This window comes from Oryza glaberrima, chromosome 10 (genome assembly GCF_000147395.1).
Source record: "Oryza glaberrima chromosome 10, OglaRS2, whole genome shotgun sequence".
Lineage (NCBI taxonomy): Eukaryota > Viridiplantae > Streptophyta > Magnoliopsida > Poales > Poaceae > Oryza > Oryza glaberrima.
In genome coordinates this window covers 19,156,148-19,171,724 of record NC_068335.1, presented here as the reverse complement: position 1 = coordinate 19,171,724, position 15,577 = coordinate 19,156,148, and the positions used below count along the sequence as shown (strand labels likewise).

The window sequence follows — 15,577 nt, the reverse complement described above, 5'->3', positions numbered from 1 at the left end:
ACATTCATCTTATTCAAAAAATTTTAGAATTATTATTTTTTTTGACTTACTTTATTATCCAAAGTACTTTAAGCATAACTTTTCATTTTTTATATTTGAACAAATTTTTTAAATAAGACGAGTGATCAAACAGTGCAAGTAAAATATCAAGTCCCCATCGGTTGGTAATACTTGTTATAAGCCATAATGGCTTATTAGCGATTAAAAAATGATATGCGAGTAAAACTTTTGTATATATGTTCGTACTGATTGAAAAGACAAAGCTAAGAAAAAACTATGTTGAAAAAGCATCAAAATCAAATTCAAAATCAAGTTTTAAAATTCAAATTTTGGCTTTGGCTTGTAAGCCATAGGGCAAACGAATAAAACGATGAGGCCCTCAAAGGGCCTGTTTGGAGGAGCTTTAAATTCTGAGAAGCAGCTGTTTGGTAGCCAGCTTCTGAGAATCTGGAAAAGCTCTGAAATCCAGCTTCTCCAGCTTCTGGCTTTTTAGTTCATTTTTCAGAATCTCAGAAGCTGTGGACTGTTTGGGGCAGCTTCTAGCAGAAACAGTTTTTGGAAAAAGCTGCAGCTGGGACAAGCTTACCCAAACAGGGCCTAATCTCTTAGGTAGTGTTTGGTTGCAAGGATTGGATGGGATGGGATGGGATGAACCCACTTTTAGGGGTGTTTGGTTGAGAGGTGAGTGGGACTGGATGGTCCCTGGAGAGGAATATTCCTCTCAGATCTGGGATGAAACGGTCCGCCAAAATCGGCCGGACCAATCCATCCCACTTCGACGGAGCCCACGGCGTCAGCTCCCGTAGCCTCCCGCTCGGCTCCGCCGCAGCGCCGCCGCCTCATCCGCGTCGACCTCCGCCTCCGCGACCGGCCATCACCTCGTCCGCGACCGCCTCCGCGACCGACCGCCGCCGCTCGTCGTCAGCTCCCACACCCTCCCGCTCAGCTCCGCCGCGGCACCGCCACGGCCGCCCGTCCCTCCCCCGGCACCACTCCCTCCCCTGGCGCTGCTCCGTCCTCCTCCGCCTGCTCCCTCCACCTCGCCTCGCCTCCACGACCGGCCGCCGCCTCGTCTGCGACTGACCGCCGTCGCCTTGTCTGCGATCGGCGCCGTTGCTCGTCCGCGCCTCGTCACCTCCGGGACTAGCCGCCGCTCGTCTGCGCCTCGCCTCGCCTCGCCTCACCTCGCCTCCACGACCGGTCGCCGCCTCGTCCGCGACCGCCTCCGTGGCCGACCGCCGTCGCTCGTCCGCGCCTCGCCTCGCCTCTCCTCGCCTCCACGACCAATCGCCGCCTCGTCCGCGACCGACCGCCGCCACTTGTCCGCGCCTCACCTCACCTCGCCTCCGCGACCGGCCGCCGCCTTGTCCGTGACTGGCCGCCGCCGCTCGTCCGCGCCCGCCTCCGCCTCTCCTCCGCTCGCGCCGACGAGCTCCTCCGTCCCCATTCTCACCACTCGTTCCAACCTAGCCGCTGGGAGCAGACGGACCTAACTGTCCGTGAAACATTGTCCATCCTATCCCATCTCAATCCTTTCTACCAAACAAAAAACTATAACCATCCCATACCATAAACCAAACACACAACTAGAACCATGCCATCCTAAAAAACTGGGATAGGTCTAACCCATCCCACTTGTCCCCAAACCAAACACACCTTAAGGGACGGAGGGAGTACTATACAGGTCATACGTGAGACGTGGCCCTGTCAGGTGGGACCAAAGCTTTGATCACATCTTACACTGCCGGGTGGGGTCAGCGTCTGTCAGACGGTCCCACGAGTTCTTATCCCCTTCTCTGCTTCCGCAGTTTGTGTGGGCTTTGCCGCTGCTGTCCCCTGCTTATCCCCTCCTCCTCCCGGGTTCGCATTCCGTCGAACACCATGACGGCGGCGGCGGCGGCAGCGGCGGTGACCCTCCTCCGCCTCCCTCTCGCCCGACTCTCCTCCCACCTCCGCTCCCTCCCTCCCCGTCCCATACCGCCCCCTCGGCTCCGCGTCTACACCTCCCACCGCCTCCTCTCCTCCCTCCTAGCTCCCAGCCACGTCACCGCCGTCTCGTCCCTGGCCGAGGCGGTGGCTGCGCCGGATGGTGAGGGGGTCGAAGCGGAGGAGGAGGAGGAGGAGGAGGCAGAGGCGCGCCCCACCACCTTCGTGCTGCCGCGGCTGCCGCGGCCGAAGCTGAGCGTGAAGGAGCGGAAGGAGCTCGCGTCGTACGCGCACGGCCTCGGCAAGCGGCTCAAGTCGCAGCAGGTCGGCAAGGGCGGCGTCACGCCGTCCGTCGTCGCCGCCTTCAACGACAACCTCGAGTCCAACGAGCTCCTCAAGGTGCCTCTCCCCTTTCCCCATCCTCTCGCATTATAAATTCGTGACATGATACAACACATAGTTTACCTACAAATACAATGAGAACAAATACATCAATTTCAGTGTATGATATACCAATGGAAATGGGATGCTTCATCATGCTGCCGAATACGGATATACAATGATGTGATGTGATTTTGTTTAACTGGGAATTAGGATCACTGTAGGGTATATTCATCAATAGTTATTAAAGTTAACTAATGCTTTTTATGGTTCGAATCTGATTGTAGGAGTAGATAGGATGCTGAATTGCTGATAACCGCATGCTTTTGGTTTAGGTAGACATGCAATATTCAATTTAACCATGACTAGGTTGACCTTGAGTTTTCCTTATTATTGGCTTGTTCTCTTTCCACCTCGTTTTGACGGCCCTCATATTTCTTGTTAGGTAATGCAAAGGGTGGTTTACATGCTAGCTAATTCTGTGAAAAAAATGGTGATTGCTTTTTTCCAAACAAACAAACCAGCATGAGCTCATTATTACAGTACCTTATATGTTATACTAGTCACAGTACATGTTACAGATGTATTTTTCTCCTGTTTGTATTCCTTCCACACAATTGCGCTGGATACACTCTTTAAACTTCTTAATTGGGTTGTTGTTTTGAACTTTACCCCCATGGCATATATTAGATATCCTTAACTTCTTTTGTTACTATAGGTCATATGCACCTCTTCAAATTGAGAGGTTTTCTGACTTCTAGGGTCTTAAGTGAGTAACAGGGATTTCAGGTTAAACTTGTTCTGATTGGTCTTGTTTTAGTATTTTTGGTTTGGCTGAGTTGCATAATTGTTGGGCTTTTTTCTGTTTGCATTTGGTGGTTTTAACCTATGGTCAGCCCTGCCACAAATCATATAGGTAACACAAAACCATTGTTCATTCGGAAGTCATTACAACCCACAGGCTTTTTTTTATTCAAAAGTCTCTCTTTCAAGAAGCAGCAAAATTTGTGTTATAGTGCAAGCAAGCGATCTGACTTCTAACCTCTGTGAATGCATATAGTTATTAAACCAAAATACTCAAGTTTTTCATAAATATGGAATTGACTTATACTGAATAAACTCCACATCTTTATTCTGGCCTAGCCAAGTTGTGACAGACAATTGTTCGAATTGAGAAGCTAAGTGCCTGTGTCCAACACTTAATTTGCACACAAATTTTCCAATAAGGCTGTGTTCCATGTGTGCCTGTGTTCCATTCTACGTATTTCGTATGTAAGAGAGCCAATAAGCCTGTAGGATTTAGTGTCTTGTGCCTTTTCTTGCTTTAGTGAGCCCTTTTGTTCGGCTTTCCTTTCTGTGATGTTAAGTTGTTCTTCAACATTCGGCATATGTTATGACAGCTAAAAATTCATTTGAACTGCCCTGGAGAGCTGCCTGACGTGATACTACAACTTGAGGAGTCAACCGGATCCATTGCTGTTGACCAAATTGGTCGATCTGTCATTCTATATCGTCCTAGCACCAGTAAGATGAAAAAGAGAGAAGAAAGTGCTAGGAATAGAACAAGATTTGTAAGATCTAGAGAACCATCAGAAGAACAACCTAGAAGCAGCACAAGCAAGAGATTTATAAAATCTGGAGGAGCATTTAGGCCACAACAGAAGAGAAGACCATTAGCATCTAAGGAATCGTCGTATGGGCGAAGATAGATGCCACATTCAATCCTTCATCTTGTTTTTTTTCATTGTCTAGACTTATGGAAATCATGTAAACTTTAGACCATCTAATTTGATAATAGATATTAGTGCTGAGTTTTTATCAAACTATGGTCCAACCATATGCTGTAAATTGTGTAGGATCATTTCCTCTTTATTCAAAAGGAAGTTCTAAAGTAATGCACAATAAGAAAATAAGATGCACCTGAATTTGAAGCTCCACACTGGAAACCTGATTAGCTGAGAAAATCTGACTGATGAACAACTCATATGCCCTATTCAAGGTTTCCAGCAAAGTTTGGTAAAATATATCAAATCTGACTGATGTAAACACGGTTGAATTAGTTCATGCCTATATCTAATCTGACTGATGTAAACACGGTTAAATTAGTTCATGCTTGTGGTCCTTCAAATCCCAACAGAGGAACATGCATTCCTCTCAGGCTCTCATTTATGTTGGTCGTTATTGGGCCGCAAATGTCAGGCCTTAGCCTTTCACAGCTTTACAGCCCGAGGCGGTAGAGCTGGGAATTGGGAGAGTTTCCCCTGGAAACTGATGCAGAACAAGCAGTAACAGTCTATGATCTCTCCAATTGCGGCGGCTTTTGGCCCTGGAACTGAAACAACTGTTGACGATAAATTTTGTCAACTTTCAGGTTAGCCATATGCCTAGAGAATGTAATAGAGTACATTTAATTTCTAGCACGAGCAAGATGAAAAAAGAGGGAAGAAAGTGCTAGGAATACTAGCAAATGATTTCGCAAGATCAAAACAACCATCAGAAGAAGAACACACGCTAAAGCAGAACATATTTGTTGGGTACTGTGGTGCTCTACAATTATTTGAAATGATTGCAAGTGCATATTTGTTGGGTACTTTTTTGTGGTGCTGTCTGCAGCAGGGCCAGCAGCAACCGAAGATCCATGGGCATATTCAACTCAAAAAATTATGTTAAGACTTAAGAACCACCCGGCCTTTTTAAATTGTGTTCCTCATCATCAATAATTATCAACGTTCTAGGCCTCCAACCATTTTTTTTAAAAAATAAATAGGCAGGAGGATTTCATTTTACATATTATTAAATAGAGGAGAGGAAAAGGACAGAGCAGTTGAAAAACAAAGAAATAAAAGGAAAAAAAAGAAGTAGTTTTACCCTCCAGCTTAGGTCAGCTAGGCTCTTTGCCCCTGCTCGGCACTTAAGCACGAGCCTCTTTGATGAGGACTATCTTGCATTTCGCTCATTCCATAATTCGCAAACGACGGGAGCATATATAAATATATCATAAAGGAAAAAGGCTAGCTATATATACTAGTAACTTTTTCTTGCTAAATTCTTATTACTGCAATAAAATATCGCAAAGGTCTCATTTGACCAGGATCTTCACCAAGTCACCAACCGTTTTAGCATAATATATAGCATCATCACCCGGGTTAAGACCATGCGTCAGCTCCACCTAGGGTTGAGATGAATTAAGCGACTACCCAGAGCAGTCTTAATTTCACATTACAACTTTGAAGTACATGTATAACTTTGTGGTTTCTGAACATCTCAATTTCATGAAGCTCATTCATGACTGTGGACTCTCCTTCTAGAGGCACTGCAATTTTTTTTTTCTGCGTTCTAATTGAACCTACCACAGAAGGAAAATTTGAGGTTTTGTTGCCTGGGTAAATCAACAAAACGCTGTCGTTTACACAAAATGCTGTCCCCTTTTGGGTTTGTCACAATCGTAATGGTTGGTGAGTTCTTGCAATCTTTGACTTGTCATTTGATTGGAGCCAAAAGGTCACTGATGCATAACAGAGTTTCAACATTTGGTCCTTCACAATCCAATTGCAGTTCCCATTTGTTGTTGAAAGCTTCTGATCGAGTTTGTGGTGTTTGGACGTAAATGTTACATGAAGGCACATGAGACACATGCATGGTGATTAATGGGATAGTCAAAAATGTACTGACGTTTATGAATAGTTCTAAATGAAGTTAGTGATGATGATAAGTACTGCTATTCAAAGTCCACGCACCTATCATGAACGTACTGTTCATCATATACAACTGGTCTCAAGCTCAAGCCTTATCAAGCACACTTTGCATTTCATTTTCCCTTTTTTTCGAGGGTAATGGCATTTCATTTTCCAATAGCGGATCAAATTATCTTCTCCATTAAGCTTACAATAATGCATTATACATTAATATTATGAGTTATTTTTTAAGAAATGTTTGAGAGTAATTCCTTGGCGTTGTAATTGAATACTTCGGGGCTATTCAGATTGATGCAATTTCAAACCATACCATTTTTTATGTAAAATTACCAAAATTTTGCATATATTTAGTTTTTTTTGCAAACTTTAGTAAATACATAAAAAAATTATGCCAAAATTTTGCTAATATTGCCAACTTACCAAAATTTGGTAAGGTTTATTTTGTTTACAATTTGAATAGCCCCTTCCATGCTCATATCAACCTCTGATGTGTGTCATTTGTGTGATCTCCACAAATGACGTGTCATTTACCTAGGACCACCTTCTCTCCAACAAAAAAAAAAACATAATCCTACCATTTTTTTCACTTTATTTAAGAACAAGAAATACCTCTTCTGTCTTGCCTTTTGCTGCATCTTGAATTTTCCAAGCTGCCATGTCCTTTCCGTGAAAACTAACACCTGAGCAGACGTGGTCCTCGCGTGACACGTATCAGAAATTCTACCTACAAAAGCATAAAAGCATAATTTCTTTTCTGGGAGGAAATTAACACAGGAACAACAAATGAAATGATGGTGATCATCTGACGGCTGGTGTGTTGGGGTCTTCTTCAGGTTTGGCCTCCCAAATATTTCTTGTTGCTACCACGGGAAGCAAAATAATGCTATCAGATTAGGCTCCGGCCACCCTGCTGAGAGCCCTCTTACTCCACCCAGCTGCTTCCAGACACCAGATCATCTGTCAGATGGTAGCCTTCCTCCTTCCATTTAGATCCACCGTCACTATGGTGAATGATAAATTAAAGAGAAAAAAAACAGAGGTGAACAGTACTATACCTCTTTATTTATGCTCTCTGTATAAAGATGGATATGATTTTTGGCATAGAAAAGTAAAACCACGTGAATATAGCTTGTTGTTGTTTCTATTTTATTTTAAATAACAACTCGATTATTTATGGGGAAAGTCCCCCCATGACTTTTCATTAAGAAGACCAAATTGGCTGAGAAAGACCATGAACCCTACCCTCTATCACATGGACTCGTTTTCTACGGATCAATCCTTAGTCCGTGGGGCATCTTTCATAGGAGGATTCTTAACACATATTTTTACTACTGGCTTACTTTTTTAACCAGGCTTAAAATCCGCTCATATGGGGAGTCAAACCTATAGTCTAGAGATGTTACCTAAGCACTGTAACCGTTAGACTATGTGTCCTTTCGTTTCTTCGTTCTCTAACGTGAAATGAGTTTTCATCATCATCTATTGACGTTAAGGCATTTTTTGGAACATGGAATTCTTCCCAACTACTGTGAGAATTGAAGATTCCAAGAAATTCATATGGTTTTAGCCCTCCTTCAAATTGTGGGAATTTTATAGGAATTTTATTTTTTTTATCAAAAGTCATGTAAAATTATAGTGTATTCCAAAGGAGGCCTTTAAACTATAGAAACTCTGCCTTTAGTCACTGATCGACCTCACATATCATCTTATTCATGTCTGATGTGCCATCAGCAAACCGGCCAAACAGAAGTTGGTCTTCCTCTAGGATGCATTTCAAAATTTACACGTAGCCAAACAGAAACTGATTATTTTAGAGAAAAGGTACGCATGGCTAAAAACATGCACGGATTAAATTAGAGCATGAGTTAAGCATGACATGATTTCCTTGAAAAGTAGCAGCCAGCCATTGAAATCTCTGGAAAAGAAAGTACAAAAAAAATATAAATCAGCCAGTGGAGGATTGAATTAATGTTGCTGATTTAAGGTACTACTCAGATTCTAAGCGATGATGTTTTAGATGCTACTAGCTGTTAAATCCTTCAAGCTTTGGTGACTAATATATACGAAAAGTTCGAACATTTTGTTACATAAAAATGATATCATTAGATTAGATTGTCATGATAAAATATTTCAGCTTTTTATATAGTTGTACGTTGAAAAGATTTGATGGACACATAGGATAGGACAGAGGAAATGTCAAAAGTAAACACTGGAGACCATATCATGAGCGTGCCAAGGTGTATTATTAGGAGCCTTCTTTTATTCCTCAGCATTTGGAAGTTCATAATTCTCAACTGGTTAGTTTTCTTATTGTGAAATTAACTATCCGTAGAAATTTAACATAGATGCTTGTATTTATAGCTAATTATTCATTTAATGATAGGCATCAAAGTATTTGTGGTGACTTCGAAAAAAATTCTGAACTTTGATAACAACAAAATATCAAGTTTACAGAGGAAACGATTTCATAGGCTTCCGACGACCACATTTCTTATTTATCCTTCGTCTTGCATCTAATCTAAAGTAGTGAAAAGATTAACCTTTCCCATCATCAGGTTATGCCACGTCATTGGAATAATAAGAATCGTCGGATGCAACTGAGATTGAACAGCTCCCGTTAGATCCTAGCTGGAATTGTCTTGCATTGTTTTGATGTTCACAGCCACACGTCATGCTTAATACAGAGTGACCTAATTGCAGGCAATCATCAACTATGGTCAAAACAAGTTCGAGATTTTATCTCTGATAGTGACATGCATACGATGATCAAAGGACTAGGTCATTATCGATTCACTGTATGTTCTGATTAAATCGTCCGACAAAAAGGCGCACTAATTTCGTTCTGTTAATTCATTCTAGGGACCCATTCAGTGGAAAAAAAAAACTGTCACGGTACACCAATAGTACTATATAAAATGCAGAAAAGATAATCACTCAAATAAAATAAATATATTATCAATGAACCACCTATATATGTACTATATACACATGTGCTTGCATCTTTTTTTTTTAAAAAAAAAATCCCTACAAAACTCATGCTAAGTTTGCCACAAAGGGCGCATGTGCATTGTGTGTGACTTTTCTCAAAGGAAAATTCAAGTCATTTTACTTTGAAAATGGGATGGTCTGGTTAGGTGGGATTGACCATATATGTTTAAAATAACCATGGTTGCCATCACTTGATCTTCCAGAGTACTAATTATTCCTCCTAGCACCAAAAAAAAAGAGAGAGTACAGTGTACCAATTTATTCCTGGTATAATTATGTCATCATTAACCACTTGGCAGTTTTTTACTTGACAGCAGTCATCACTAACTGACATTTGTTTAGAATAATATATACCATTTGACAACAAACACATTATGATTATCACTGGAACAGTGGGCATGATTGCAAATTGGATCCTCTGTTTGCTATAGATAGCTGTGTATTCTAAACTCTGTAAGGTGACAGAGAAATATGGGCTGATAGCTATGGAAATATGGATCAGCCCGGGTTAGGACCACCTAGCTAATCTACAGTACTACATCCGTTTCACAATATAAGTTATTCTAGCATTTTTCACATTCATATTGATGCTAATGAATCTAGACATATATATATCTATTTAGATTCATTAGCATCAATATAAATATAGGAAATGCTAAAATGACTTATATTGTGAGACGGAGGAAGTAATATTCTTCCCCAATAGGGAAAATAATCCAGATACTAGTTGATTAATTAATATATCTAGGTTTTATGTTAGCCTAACCACCATGAGTAGGTGACCAAGAGTTACTCAAATTGTAAAAGTTTACTCCGGAATCCTTATCACTGACCTAGGTGAAAACTACAGTACTTTCAAACCAGAGTACCATTCCACATGAGGAAAAATCATTTTTTTTGCGAATAATTAATTATTTATGTTCTAATGTTGACAAAAGTTACAGTTATCGACAACGTGAATTTTGGTCTGCTGACTAAGCTACTGAACTGCTTGTCATTGTCAAAACTGTGATTTTATCTCACAAAATAACCAACATATATGAACACAAGGCACTGAAGAGAATGGCTTTTGCTGTGAGCCTGTTCTTTTTCACCCACTGCTAGCTAAGTAGCTAGTGACGAAATATTCCTTACTTTTATTCTTTACTTGGCTATCAACGACTAATCTGTTTTTGTCTGCAACTGTGGCTAAGTATTCTCTTGCACGAGCTTATCGAAAGATACAGCCTTCACATCTGGACAAGGGAAGAATTTGCTTGTCTCTTCTGAACATTTCAGTAGTGCAACTTTGACCGGAAGCTAGCTGAAGTTACTGATAACTTGATAAGTACTGGTAGGTAAGCATGTCTGCATGGGTCAATCAGTCAAAGGGTATGGGGGTCATCGGTAGTATGGGTAAGCCTTCATACTTAGTAATTGCTTAACATCGATCCGTATTTTAGTATTAATAATAACTAGGAAGATAGCCCGCATATGTTTTGGCTTGTTAAAAACAGGTATGGCAAATTAATTTCAAATTAGAAGTAAGATATTTTTTCATTTGCTTTTTTCTTTCAGTGAGCTGAGTCAAATGATTTGGTTTTTTTATTTTTCAATTTGAGTCAGAATCGCGCGCTCTCTCTCTCGTGAACGGAACATATATGCGGAGTACATGCGGCTGACTCATGGATGGCATCATCAAGCAATGGAGGATAGAATCATCTTGAAGTTTTTAAGTAGGTTAAGATTAATATTAGATCTAATGATTGTAAATATTGAAAAAAAAATCAATGGTTAGATTATTTTAAATATAATTCCTGTGATTTTTTATAATTTATTAGAGGGTTACATGTCATTTAGGAGCATTGGTATGATAGCCGCGTGGCGATTTAGGAGCGTTTAATGGATCTAAATTTAATATTTGTTTAATATGTTGTTTAAAAATTTGCTCTTAAACATTTATATTAGAAGTTTGAGCTATGTATATGGATCTCGAATTATGTATTTAATTATATATAGCACAATAATTCAAAAAATGAGAAAAAAATTAACTTGAGATTTACGATCATTTAGAAATCCAATTATTAATTTTTGAAGAGTCTTAGCTTAAAAAATAGAAGTTAGCTTAAGAAATAGAAAAGGAGGGGAGCGTTAGGAGGGTTATGTGCGAACGCACGTATGGATGTGGCGGTGAGGGTGCAGGTACCAGATTTTCTTTTTAAATAAAGATCGGATGGTTAAAATTAATGGGTCCATCAACTTTTATAAAATTAGAATTTTTATGATTTTTATTAATTTGTTAGCTAGAAGATTAAAAGAAGGAAGGAAGGAAAGAGAGAGAGAGAGGGATGTACGTACCGCGAGAAGAGGTGGCCCAAGAGGAGGGGGGCGGTGGAGATGGGTTTTGGGATTTTTCTAATAATGTAGAATATTGGGTCCACCGTATTAAGTGAAAATCGAGGGCTAGATGTTTTGCTTTTTTCTTGTAATTTCTTCGATTTCTCTAATTTATTAGAGTGTCATGTGGCAACTTAGAAGCGTTTGTAGGAAGTTTAATAGACTTTAGCTAGATAATAGGAAGGGGAAGAGGAGAGGAGAGCAATGAGCTTTTCGGAGAGGGAAGGGTCCATCGATTTAAATAAAACTCATGGTCATATGCTTTTTTTTTTCACAAAAGTTTTAAGTTTTTTTTGTAATTTATTATATGTGAAATGTGTAGACATAGAGATGTTGTAATGGACATCTAATAGATGATGATATGATATATGTTATCAATTTTTATACAACTTTTCATTGCTGTTTAGTTGTCACGGAAAGGATATGGGTTTATGCCTAATAATATATTTATCAGATATCAAGAAAGGCCTAAATGGATCAAACTAAAAATAAATATATTAAAAAAATATAATCATTTAGCTATCTATTGTTTATATACAATCATTTATACTATGTAACGATCCGCCACCAACCATGCATGTAACAGACGAACTCATATCCCATAGTTACATCTCAAACGGCTAAAATTTTTTTACCCATTAGATACCCATCACATGTCTATTTCTATATAAAAACATAGTAAATATAGTGAATATAGGACTTAGCTTGTTGATTAATTTAAATAAAAAATACAACCATTCAAGCGTATATCATAAAAGTATATATCGTCCATAAAAAAAAATTACTGCTTGCAAGTTGCACAGCCAGCTTGTTGCTCCATGCAAGAAGAGATATAACCATTTACAATAATACGTTATGGTGTGTATCTCGTAATAATAACTACCTTAATTAGAAAAAAGAAAAAAAAGAGAAAATGAGGGGAGGATGCGTACGTACAGAAGTCGGGAAAGTGCACGTGTGGGCCCAGGAGAGAAGGGTGAGGAGAGATTTTATTTTGATCTGATGGTTAAAATCACTGGGTCCACCGTTTTAAATGAAAATCGACGGTCAGATATTTTTGTTTTTTCTTATAGTTTTCATAATTTATTAGAGCGCCACATGGTGGCTTATGAGCGTTTGTAGGATGCCACAAGGCGGCTTGAGAGCGTTTGTAGGAAGTTTAATGGACTTTTAGTATATAATAGATAGATGTTCTAGTGGTGTACAGTAGTCTTCCATGAAGAATAAATAGAGTTATTTAGTTGCAGAGAGACTTAGGGCCTGCTTGGGGGATTTTAAGATTCTAAGAAGCAGCTACTGATAAGCTAGCTGGTGAGAATCTGTAGAAGCTGGAAACCCAGCTTCTGGCTTCTAGTCCATTTTCTAGATTCTACAACTATAGATTATCAGAATCTAGGTAAAATGCTGAACTGTTTGGGGGAACTTCTAGCAATTGGAGATTATAAAAGAAGCTGCAGCTGCTAAAAGCTCCCCCAAACAGGCCCTTAACTAGGAGCCACTCATTCTCAATTTATATGTATATATATATCGTCTGAATTTTGGGACCTAATTAAATTATCTGATTGGAATTATTAAGTCCAACAACTACCTATAGTTACTCTACAAAATGGAAATGATTACTTTGTATATTCCTTATATAGAAGCGGTATACTATTTTTTGTATGTCCTATGTGCACAGCGATAATGAACTATAAAGAATCCTATAGGAGTTAAAAGTTCCACTCAACAAAGTTTTCATGTGTTTTTTCTTAAATAAAAGTGATCCTAATAAAAAATAATCTTGCTAAAAGGAATTGAGGAGGGACATGCAATGATATTCTCGCAACGAGTAAGAGACAATTCAACATTTGTTTTTTTATTATCGTATCGCTCGTTTTGCCTGGCTATATGTTTTCCTTGCTTTCACTATCCCCCTATCCAAGACGCCAAAATTTTTTTTTAATTGGTTCAGGGAGTACCTAGACACATGAAAAACTGATTTAGTTTGATACTAATGCATTATGCTAATCAATCTGGGGTTACCAAAATAAAAAAATCTAGCTCAAAATAAAATATTAATATGCGATGTTACCATAGTAGGAGTAAAATACTATGCACAGCAATGTTACATTTTTAGAATTGGTAGCCAACGAGATCTCTTTTTTCACAATAGGTGGCACAGTACATATTGGCCAACTTGTTAGAATCCTTGTTCTCTTTTTAGCTTATCAGTTTATTTCCCTTTTGAAGGGTAATTGGGGTTTGTCTTGCCACCTATTGTGTTTTTGTTACATTAAAAACTTGTTTCCTATGCTTACGGCAGAGTTTGGACTTTGGAGATGTAAAATATTTTTATTACCTAAAATGGCACGATGATAACTAGTGGCTGCACGACAGCTACAGCTACAGTGCCAGCAAAGAAATTGTACAGCATCTACGCAGCTACAGCCTAACTACTCCTATACAGGAAAAACAATATGAATGATGCTGACAGTATTTCTTTTCAAGCTATTTTATGGATCGGAAGAAAACAATGGCCAGAGAAAATACCATTTATAATGATAACTGCTGAATTTGACATTGGTAATTGTATATAAACAAAGTAACTAAAGATGACTGGATAATTCAAAAAATGTAAATAAAGAAAAGGAAAAAAACCCAATTAGCATTTTCTCAAATATTCTGGAGGACAATGATATATATTTTCAGAATTTCCTTTCAAGATAAAAGATACTTCGAGAGTGAAGAACCAAAGTTTCTCTAAATTAAGGAAGATCTCTCTGGCAAGAGGCTAACAACGTCGGCATCTCGTAACTGATTGAACACATAACAAAGTTTCAACCTCATGGTTGGCCAGCCAGTGATTAGTAAATTTCAGGTTTGGTGCACTTTTCAGTTTTGGATATACTTGAAGATGCTGCAAACTGCTTTAGTTTATCGGTGAACCACCATGATGGCTTTGGAAACTGAAAAGCATTGGGGGGTAGTTTTAACCTGAAAGTTTTTTGGTAGAGGGTACAAAAATATATAGTTCAAATCCAAGCACATATTTAAACAATTTTCTTCCTTTTAGGGTGAACTAGTTATATATTACAACTGGATAATCCATTTGTAAATATAGTACTAGTGTGTTGTCGCAGAACTTGTTACAATTGTATAGTCCTTTAGTTTTTTGTACTAATGTCATATTGGCAACACATATTCCTTGTTGAGTTGGTACTACCTGCATCAGCACCTTAATCTTTCCTAGTTTGCTCTGCTAATGATGAACAATGTTATCACCAAGTTAGAGCAGTTACGTAACTATAGAGTATTTGTTGTACAAATTTCTTAGCCTACTTGCCACTAATAATATAATGGCAATATATTCACTCTTCTTTACGAGAATACATGCATCAAAATCAGATATGATCTTTGTATTATCAATAAATTGTTTATCTATGGGGTCCATGAATATGTGATTGTGGCTTAGGTCGTGTTCGATTCAGCCGTCTGGCAGTATTATTGTTTATAATTAGTATTATCTATTATAAACTTAAAAATAAATATACTTAATTTTAAGAAATTTTTATATAAAATTTTTTACACAAAATGTACCATTTAACAATTTTAAAAAGTGTACTTACTTTATGAGAAATGAGTAATAAAGCTCATCCGAGAATCCTAAAAGAACGAACCTTAATTAGGCCTCGTTTGTTTCCTATTGAGTTTTTGTCTTCAACTTAAAGCCAACGAAAGCTTAAGGTTCTCGAAACGAAATTGTAGCTTCTCTACTTCTGGAAGAGGCTAAAAGCCAAAATGGAGGTTACAAATGTATCTATCAGCTGTGATCGGGCCCACATCCATACATTTCTTTAAAGAAAAAGAAGAAAGAAAAAAACTCTGTAGCTAGTTTTTTTTTTATTTTTTGAACTTTTAAATTTTAAAAATAAACCCTTATAAAACTTGTTTTCAAGATATGAACATTTTGGTCACGTTAGCCAAACTGACGTGGTAAAACAACATTGTCACGATGGTTTGGCTGACGTGGCAACATTATTTAGTCACGCCGGTCTGGCTGGTATGACAATGTTATTTGACCACTCCGCCCTCGATGGCGTAGCAGAATAAATTTGTCACGCCCATTATGTGCGATGTGCCAGTGTTGTTTTGCCACGCAAGACAGACGGGTGTTGCTAAAAGTTTCAGATTCTGGAAAAAAAGTTTTGGCAAGGTTAATTTTTAAAATTAAA

At 38.8% G+C, this 15,577-nt stretch overlaps 1 protein-coding gene across 1 annotated transcript; it reads left to right on the top strand.

Annotated features, from left to right (window-relative positions):
* Positions 1-1,794: 1,794 nt before the first annotated feature.
* LOC127785990 (uncharacterized) lies at positions 1,795-4,339 on the top strand. Its single transcript, XM_052313310.1, has 2 exons — positions 1,795-2,325; positions 3,708-4,339. Exons 1-2 carry the CDS (start codon positions 1,882-1,884, stop codon positions 4,014-4,016), a joined length of 753 nt encoding a protein of 250 aa, XP_052169270.1. The 5' UTR covers positions 1,795-1,881; the 3' UTR covers positions 4,017-4,339.
* The last annotated feature ends 11,238 nt before the right edge of the window (positions 4,340-15,577 follow it).